The following is a 9710-nucleotide window of genomic DNA, read 5'->3' on the forward strand; positions in this document are numbered from 1 at the left end:
ACTAATAAAAAGAGAGAAGACTCAGATAAATAACATCAGAAATGAAAAACAAGAAATTACAACAGATATCACAGAAATACAAAGGATTATAAGAGAGTGCTATGAAAAGTTATATGCCAACAAATTGCATAACCTAGAAGAAATGAATAAATTCTGAGAATCATACGACCTCTCAAAACAAATCAAGAAGAAATAGAGAATCTGAACAGACCAATAACAAGTAAAGAGATTGAAACAGAAATCAACCCCCCCCCCCAAAAAAAAAAAAAATGTCCATGACCAGATGGCTCTCCTGGTGAATTGTACTAAGCATTCAAAAAAGATTTAATACCTATCCTTCTCAAACTATTATGAAATATTTAAGAGGACCTGTATCACTACCTAACTCATTCTCTGAGGCCAACATTACCCTGATCCCAAAACCAGACAAGGACAACACAAAGAAGAAAAATTACGGGCCAATATCACTGATGAACACAGATGCAAAAATCTTCAACAAAATATTATCAAACTGAATACACCATACATTAAAAGGATTGTACACTACAATCAAGCGGGATTTATTCCAGGGACACAGAAGTGGTTCAACATCCACAAATAAATCAATATGATACCCCACATTAGCAAAATGAAGAATAAAAATCACATGATCATCTCAATAGATGCAGAGAAAGCATTAGACAAGATCCAACATCCATTTATGATAAAAATTCTCAATAAAATGAATATAGAAAGAAAGTACCTCAATATAATAAAGGCCATATAAGACAAACCCACAGCCAACATCATTCTCAATAGTGAAAAAGAGAAAGCTATTCCTCTGAGAACAGGAACAAGACAAGTATGCCCACTGTTGCCACTCTTATTCAATATAATACTGGGAGTTTTAGCCAGCACAATTAAGCAATAAGAAATAAAAGGGATCCAAATAGGAAAGGAAGAAGTAAAACTGTCACTATTTGTCGATGACATGATTCTATATATAGAAAACCCTACAGAATCCATCAGAAAACTATTAGAAATAATCAACAAATACAGTAAAGTTGCAGGATACAAAATCAACATACTACAATCACTTGCTTTTCTATACACCAACAACGATTTGGCAGAAAGAGAAATCAAGAATACAATCCCATTTACAATCACAACAAAAGGAATAAAATATGTAGGAATAAATTTAACTAGAGGTGAAAGACCTATACACTGAAAACTATAAGACGTTATTGAAAAAAAATTGAAGAAGACATGAAGTAATGGAAAGATAGTCCATGCTCATGGATAAGAAGAATAAATGTAGTTAAAATGTCCGTATTACCTAAGGGAATCTATGGATTCAATGTAATCCCAATCAAAATCCCAATGACATTCCTCCAGAAATACAACAAAGAATCCTAAAATCTATGTGGAACAACTAAAGACCCTGAATAGCCCGAGAAATCCTGAGAAAAAAGAAAAAAGTTGGTGGTAGCACAATTCCTGACTTCAAAATATACTACAAAGCTATAGTAATCAAAATAGCATGGTACTGGCACAAAAACAGACACATGGATCAGTGGAACAGAATTGAAAGCCCAGAAGTAAACCCACACATCTATGGACAGCTAATCTTCAACAAAGGAGCCAAGAGCATACAATAGAGAAAGCAAAGTCTCTTCAATAAATGGTGATGGGAAAACTGGATGGCCACATGCAAAAGAACGAGAGTAGACCATTATCTTACACCAAACACAAAACTTAACTCAAAATGGATTAAAAACTTGAATTTAAGACCTGAAACCTTAAAACTCCCAGAAGAAAATGTAGGCAGTACAGTCTTTGACATCGGTCTTAGCAGTATCTTTTCAAAGACCATGTCTACTCAGGTACACTAGCCAACCACCTCCCACTCCATATTCTACTCTGTCCCTCCCACCTGAGAGTCCTCATGGCTCCCTGCCTCTGGTCCGGCTTGTGCCAGATCACATGCTGGATTCAGCATTGGTTAGGAGCCCGCTTGTGTTCAGACAAAACCACGTTCAGAATCCCAGCTCTACACAAGCTACTTAATGATCTGAGTTTCCATTTCTGTATCTGTAAAATGGAGATAATGCTGCAAGGATTTAGTATATATCAAATGTCTGGCCCATAATGACTACTCAAAGAAAAACCCCAAACAAACCAAATAGCAAATGTTATTATGACATAGGGAACACAGCTCCATTTTACAAGGAGGAAGCTGAGGCTTTGGGAAGCTAAGTGACTTGGCCAGGACACAGTGACCAAATCTGTCTGACAGCAAGTCCCTGGGTCTTCTGTGCACCAGTTGCTTCCCCAGGGTTTTTCTTCGGAGCCCTTAGCTGCTGAGTGGAAGGACGCAGCCATCTCTGTGCTGACGTTGGGAAATGTCTGCTGGGGCTCCCACCTGGCATTGGAGATGCTGGGTGGTGACATGGATCCAGCTTGGGGGAGATGGGTGGGATCAGGGCATGAGGGCTTACTAAGAGGAGGAAAGATGACCCACATACCCTCCTAAGGAAAGGTAAGACAGGTTAGGGGCTACTACACTGTAATGCAGACTGGGGATTCTGGAGGAAAGGGGAGAGTGGGGGAGAGTGTGGGAGGGTGGAGAGGTAGAAGGGCACTTTAGAGAACATGTCATTGATGTCAGAAGGGACCAAGTACTTGCTTTTAGCTTGGTACAAGACAAGATTTTATGAGAGGCAGAGTGAAGGCTACCTAAGCTGCCTTGAGAGGCAGTAAGCCTCCTGTCCTTGGGAGTATACAAATAAGAGTTGGAGCATCCTTTGCCAGGGAAGCTGCAAAGAAGATGTATATCCTGGCAGGTATTGGATTCTCCAAGATCACCTCCAGCTCCAAGGTTTGATGAATCTCTGAAGTTGTCCACAGCAGATCTGTGGGGCGTCACTGAGGGCTCAAGGAGGGACCAGCAAACCAGAGCATATCAGAGCAAGACTCAGGGCCTGCCTGCGCTGAACGCCTGCCCAGTCTCACTGTCAGGCCATGGCTGGCCATGCAGACACAGGATCTGAGTTGGACTGGGGTTACCCTCTTTGGCTGAGAGGGGAAGACCAGGGTTGGGGGTGCCATGGACTGAGGCAGGGTCTTACTCTGAAGGCAGCATCTGCCTGTGGTGCTTGAGGAGGCTGCACATTTTGGGCATCCATGCAAAATGTACTCTGGTAGGTGAGGATGAGTGAAAGTGGCAGCTGCCCCAGCACACCCACCAGGGGCCCCTCAGAGCCAGCACCTGCTCTCTGAGGCCAGGCTCCAGGCTCCTGTCCAACCCGTGGATGCTGTCCTCAGTTTCCACCTCTTTCCAGTCTGGTGCTACTCTTTTCTGCTTCTGTGGTCCTCTGTCTCTCCCTGTCTGCCCGTCTGTGTACACTGCTCCTTCCTAGTCTGCCTCTATGTCTCTATTCTGCCCAGTAGGCGTCTCTGGTCTGTGTCCTAATCCATCCTTGCTGCCCTTAGATGAGGGCCTGCCACTTCAGACCCCTCTTTACACCAGCCCTGTCTTTAGTCTCCCAGGATCTCTGGATCCCGCCCGGCTCTCCTGGTTCACCCCGTCTATCCCCGGGCCCAGTAGATCCCAGGCCCTCAGAGAAGGCTACACCCTGGTTACCTTTGTGCTCCATAGCCAGCAACTCTGTTCTCATCCCAGACAGCACTGAGCATTCCAGGGGCTGCGGATGTGGCCAGAGGAGGTTGAGTGGGAAATGGCCAGCTCTGGTACCACTTGCCTGGCCTCTGACCTCGGTCAGGATGCCCATTTCCCTTATGCAGCTGTCTGGGAAGAAGCAGACCATAGTATAGAGGGCAGAGGGGCACGTGCAGGCTCAGAGAGGGCCAGCATCAGCAGCCTGGCATTGTTGCCTCCCTGCATCTGCTTGACCTGGTCAACTGCCTGTCCCAGCTTCCCTCGCCCTACTTTTTAGTCACAACTTCTGCTCCTCCTGCCCCCTTTCATTTCAGCTTTCACCCTGGAAGAGGCAGGAAATGAGAGACGAAGTGAGTAAGCAATCAGGAGGGGAGGAGAGAGAGAACTTGTTTTCAGGCAAGTCAGTCCAACCACCTTCTTGTCAGAGATGCTCAGAGAGGCAACGTCTGCTGGCGGTTGTGAGCACAGGCTCTGGAGTTGGTACAGCTGCGACCCTGGGCAAGTTGTGTCACTGCTTTCCCTATCTGTAAGATAGGTATAGCAGTAATGCCCACCTCACAGGGGGCTGTGTGCAGGTCTCATGTTCAACTTGTAGATGTTCTGGAATAGCTTTTCCTGTTTCCTATGGCGGGTGTCTGTTCTGATTGGAGAGTGCCCAGATTTATCGTTGAATCTTTCAACTCTCACCCCAGTTATGGGGCTAAAATAAAATAATGCATGTAAATCACATTATAGTGTTTGGCACATAGTAAGCTACTATAGCAACAACAACAACAATAATGTTATATTAAATTATTATAATAATCATGCTAATTATTATATTAGAATAATTGTGTAATATTAATGGATCATTATATTATTTATAATAGTGTTTTACACTATTATTATTTATTGGCTGGGACAGGAGTTGAGAGAAATGGTAGAGAGATTTGTAATACTTGGTCCCAACTCGCCCAATCTTCCTCCTTCAACAGACTTGTGCCCTGATTTGTCCTGGGGGAATTGAGACCTCCAGACATAGGTCATTTTCTCTAGCGCTCTGAGGAACAGGATGGAAAAGTGTAGGGAGAGAAAAAATGTGTGATCTTTCCTCTCTCTCTTTTTCTGTCTTTCCAGGATCTCCTGGTCTATAGTAAGCACTTATTGGGTCTTACTATGTGCCAGGCTCTGTATTAAGTGATGAGGTTACAGTGGGAAACAACAAATTATGCATATGAAGCCTAGCTGCTCAGTGGGAATGTGTCTCACCTATAGAACTTCCTAGTTAACCTGGGCTTGCCTTGAACTAGGACAGAGTCCAAGGAGCTGACCAGCTGGTATCCTGGAGTTCTGAATCGTAGTCTCAACTCTGCAATGAACTCCCACTCTGACCTGGGATATGTATCCTTTCTATGTGTCCTCTCTTCAAAAGACATTTTGTCCACTGTGATGCTTTCTGTTTCAGTCCTTGAAACAGCCAAAGATCTTTCTAAAGTGTCTGAGCCCACCAACCTGCCTTGGAGGCTGGTGACCAAAACTGAGTCTGGCTTTAAGGAGTGAAGCCAGGGTATTGGTCTAACTGTCTAAGACTTTTACCTGTAGACAAAGGAGCCATTGAAGGATTTCAGGAGTGAGCCAGTCAGATTTTTGTTTTAGAAAGAGCACTCTGAAGGCCAGTGCAGAGAATGGGCTGGGCAAGGATCCAGCTACAGGACTGAGATGAAACCCAGGTGAGAGAGAGATGCTAAGTGTCTGGACTGGACAGTGGCGGTGGGATTGGAGAGGGACAGATGGGTGTGAGAGGCATTTTGGAGGTGTGGTATTGGAACCTGGGGACAGATAGGATGTAGGGGGATGACAAAAGGGGCTGAGGGGATTTTCTGAAGTTTCTGACTGGTATGACTGCATTGATCTTAGAGATGCCATCAATTACTCTGTGTGTGTGTGTGTGTGTGTGTGCACATCCATATCCATATATCCATATAGTTAAATTAAGCCCAACACAAGATTCCTTGCCCTCATGATTTGCCTTTCTCTCCTGAGAATCAAGGACAGAAATAATTTCAGTAAATTGAGGACTCATCGTAGTTGAGTTCTGGTTGGCTATGGTTTTCCTGTGCCTGGGAAACCTTCCTGGTGCTGAAGAATGAGTGAGATTCAGTTTCGCCCATATATTTCCTCTCTAAGCCTCAGTTTCTCCCTCTGTGAGATGGAGATAATGGTCCCTATGCTATACTTCTCACAGAGTCATTATGAGGCTCAAAGAGAGAATGAATGTTAAGGTGTATTGTAAGCTATCGCCCCAAAGCTGAATTCTATATTTTTTGCCCAAAGGGAGGCACAGAGACCAGGCTCCTCATGGTAGATAACAATGTTGCCTTTTGTTCTCCCTCACGTGGGGTTTCTGGTTCTCATCCCTGAGAGTCGGGCAATTTTCTCCCAAGAGAAAAATGTTTTACCCTCAGGAGAGTCAGGGGAAGGATGACGGGGACCCAGGGGTTCAGCGAGCCTGAGTTTCCGACCCAAGGTCCTGGTTGTGGAACAGCATCCCTAGGCACACTTCACTGGTTTTATAGACAGCTGGTTCCAGTTGCACTCAGCCTCCCTGCATGGTTCAACCAGGTTAAACACTCTTTAATATTAAAGAATGACCTCATTCATTGGCCATGTTTAAAAAAATGAAAAGTTAAAAATGGCAGCATATTTTCCCACTCTTGGCCCCAAGGTAGAGTATTCTCACATCTTTGGGATTCTTCTTCTCAGGAAGACTGTGGCTTGCAACGTAGGTAATTTTATTCCTGTTTTATAGGTGTGGAAACTGAGGCCCAGGAAGTGAGCTAACAGTCCCATGTCACATAGCAAATAAAGATTGATTCAGGATTCAAGCAGAACCCACTGTCTCTAAACTTTCTCTGCTGCCATGCAGTTTCTTTCCCTTCTAGATCATCTGGCCCACACAACATCATACTTTATGCAGAAACTGAGGCCAACCTGGGGAGACAATGTGACCTACAAAGGCCCTTTGGTGAAAGGTAGGGGTTTAATAAAAATGGTTATCTGCCAAATATTGGATAATGTCTGAGAAGTTCTTAGAAAAGTGCCTAGCATATGGGAGGCTCCAAGTGTGTGCAGTCCTTTGGCCAAAGTCAGGAAACCAGTATTGAGGGTAGACACAGCTTCTCATGAAGGCTCACTCATGGTGCCATGAAGAAGAACAAGCAGATTGAAGAACAAGGAGTTGGGTCAGATAAATTGGTGCCAGGAGAAGGAATAATGCCAACAGTATCAAGATTGCTCCCATTCCCTGAGTACTGACAAAGCACATGACATCTCTTCGGTGAGACTGTCCTCTTCCTGTTCTCCATGAAGAAACTGAGGTTAAGTCTAGAAAGAGCTAAGAGTCAGTAAGAAGCTAAAAGAGTGAGTTAAATGCTGGCTTTTGTGGGGAGAAGCAACAGAGAGTAGGCATGTGGAAGAGTGAAAGTTGATTGTGGGTATCAAGTACGGTGAAGTACTTCTTGGGATGTTTGCTTGCGTAGCTTGGACCTGAATCTCAGTCCTGTGTTTGAAGAACCATCCAGAAATGCAGTTATTTATTATACATCTACCATTTGTTAGTCCTTCTATGTGATGCGTTCCATGCCAAAATATCATTCAATCCTTGCAGCAAGCTTATAACAAGGAGACAATTATTCTCATTTTGTATTGGAGGAAGTGGTCTCAAAGGGGTGGGGGGAAAAAGGGCTTGGGTGAGGTCATTCACTCAGTAAATTAGAGAGCCAGTGTTCATTGTAATGCACCAAAGCCTGAGATGAGATGGTGGGTGGAGGGGTGGGGGGGTTGGTGAGGGAGGAGGGGGTAGTGAAAGAGCTGTCCAGGCCTGGAAAAGACTGAGGGTAAAATTAGAGTGGGAAAATTAAATTGATATCTTCAACAGGAAAGTAGGTTCTCTCACTGTACTTTGCCAAATTGCATAGAGTTTGTACACTAATATTTATCTCTAAACACGTGGCTGTGTTACAAAGGAGAAGGGGATGCTATGGGGAAGCAGAGATCACCTAGCCCAATGCTTTCATTTCACAGCTGAGGAAACTGAGGCTCAGATGGGTAATTATTGGTGAGGCAGAGGCAGACCCTGGACCAGATATGGAAGCCCTTTTCTCTTCATAAATTTCCTGGGAGTGATGGAAGTGGACAAGAGCAGGTAAAATTGGCTGTCATGTTGAAGTGTTTCATCATAACAGGACACTGACCACTATCTCAACCCCATCAGTAACTTTCACCCTGGTGCATAGCTTACCTAGTCTTCTGTCTGAATTCATGCCTTTCTTCTTTATTTAGAACTAGAACATAATGCAAGAGCCTAACAAGTCCTCTGTGACAGAATTCATCCTTCTGGGCTTCTCCTTCAGCCCTAGGACCACTCCTCTGTTCTTCTCAGTCTTCCTGATGACCTACTTGTTGATTATTCTGGGTAACAGTTTGATCACCATCCTCATCTGCCTGGACTCACGTCTCCACACACCCATGTACTTCTTTATTGGCATTCTTTCCGTGTTGGATCTGGGTTACACCACTACAACTGTGCCCCAGATGTTGGTACATCTGGCCAGTGAGAACAAGACCATCTCTTTTGCCAGCTGTGTGGCCCAAATGTACATTTTCTTGGTGCTAGGCATCACCGAGTCCTGGCTCTTTGCCGTCATGTCTATAGACAGGTACATGGCCATCTGCCACCCACTCAGGTACAAGGTCATCATGAGCCCACGGTTATGTGGGATAATGGTCATTTTCTGTGGTCTCTGGGGTGTCATCTCTGCTCTTGTCTACACTCTCTTTGCCATGTGCCTGCCCTACTGTGGCCCTAACAAGATCAACCACTTCTTCTGTGAAGTCCCTGCAGTCTTAAAGCTGGCTTGTGCAGACACCTCAGTCAATGACCAGGCAGACTTCATTCTTGGCTTTAGTGTCATCCTAGTTCCACTCGCCCTCATCCTTGTCATTTATGTCAACATCTTCATTGCTATCTTGGGGATCCGTTCAGCCCAGGGACGACTCAAGGCCTTCTCCACCTGTGCCTCCCACATCAGTGTGGTCACCATGTTCTGTGTGCCAGCCATGGTCATGTACATGAAGCCTGGCGCTGAGGTCTCCCCAGAGGAGGACAAGAAGTTGGCCTTGCTCTACAACATCATCTCTGCTTTCCTCAACCCCATCATCTACAGCCTCCGGAACAAGGATGTGAAGAGGGCTTTCCTCAAGGTAACAGGTTGGGGCAGGGCCCCAGAATGAGTCCCTGGAAGGACAGCTGGGGGACAGAGAAACAAGACTCATGATGCACAGTGAATGCCCTATATACTCATTCACATGACCCAGCAGCACCAGGACACACTCCCCCTCAGGCCCGAATCTCAACTCTACACAGGCCCTTGTAGGACAGCCCATGATTTGGCTGACAGATTGGTCACCATGAAATGTCTTCCAGGCACATCAATCTTTGAGCGGCCTTTTGTTCTAGAGTGTGAGTGGTTAACAAAAGAAGGGATATCTGAGCCACTAAAATCTTTTATTGTTGAGACAAACAGAACAGGCTGTGGGGTATTCCCTGTGGTTGAATGTTGAGAAGGTTCATTACCCTCTGTAAACCACACACATGGTATCAGGTTAGCTGGAGAGAAGGGCAAGGGCAGTGAGATCAGAGGATTCCTGGCCCAGGGAGGAAGACAAGTAAACGCCATTGCAGTGACTGACACAGCATTGTGTGCTTGCTTCAGACATGTGGATTGGAGACAAATTGAGAAGGCCTGAAGCCAGGTGAGATCTGGCCCCACTCACCTTGCCAGACTCATCTCAGGCCGCTCTTTTCCTCCTTCTCTCACTCCAAGTAAACTGGACTTCTGTCTTTGCCTTGATGTGCCATATTCTTCCCATTTCAGGGCTTCCACATATGCTGTTCCTTCTCTCCTCACTCTTAACCCCACCCCACCTCCATCCTACCCCGTTATGCCATTCACTCCTTTTCATCCATCAGTTCTTGGATTAAACTGCAGCTCCTTACAGAAGCCTTTTCTTG

General features: G+C 45.2%; 1 protein-coding gene across 1 annotated transcript; it reads left to right on the top strand.

The window, feature by feature from the left end:
* Positions 1-7990: 7990 nt before the first annotated feature.
* On the top strand, positions 7991-8929 carry LOC103542389 (olfactory receptor 2A7-like). The gene has a single exon (XM_008509321.2). It carries the CDS (start codon positions 7991-7993, stop codon positions 8927-8929), a length of 939 nt encoding a protein of 312 aa, XP_008507543.2.
* Positions 8930-9710: the final 781 nt, after the last annotated feature.

Source organism: Equus przewalskii, chromosome 2 (genome assembly GCF_037783145.1).
Source record: "Equus przewalskii isolate Varuska chromosome 2, EquPr2, whole genome shotgun sequence".
Lineage (NCBI taxonomy): Eukaryota > Metazoa > Chordata > Mammalia > Perissodactyla > Equidae > Equus > Equus przewalskii.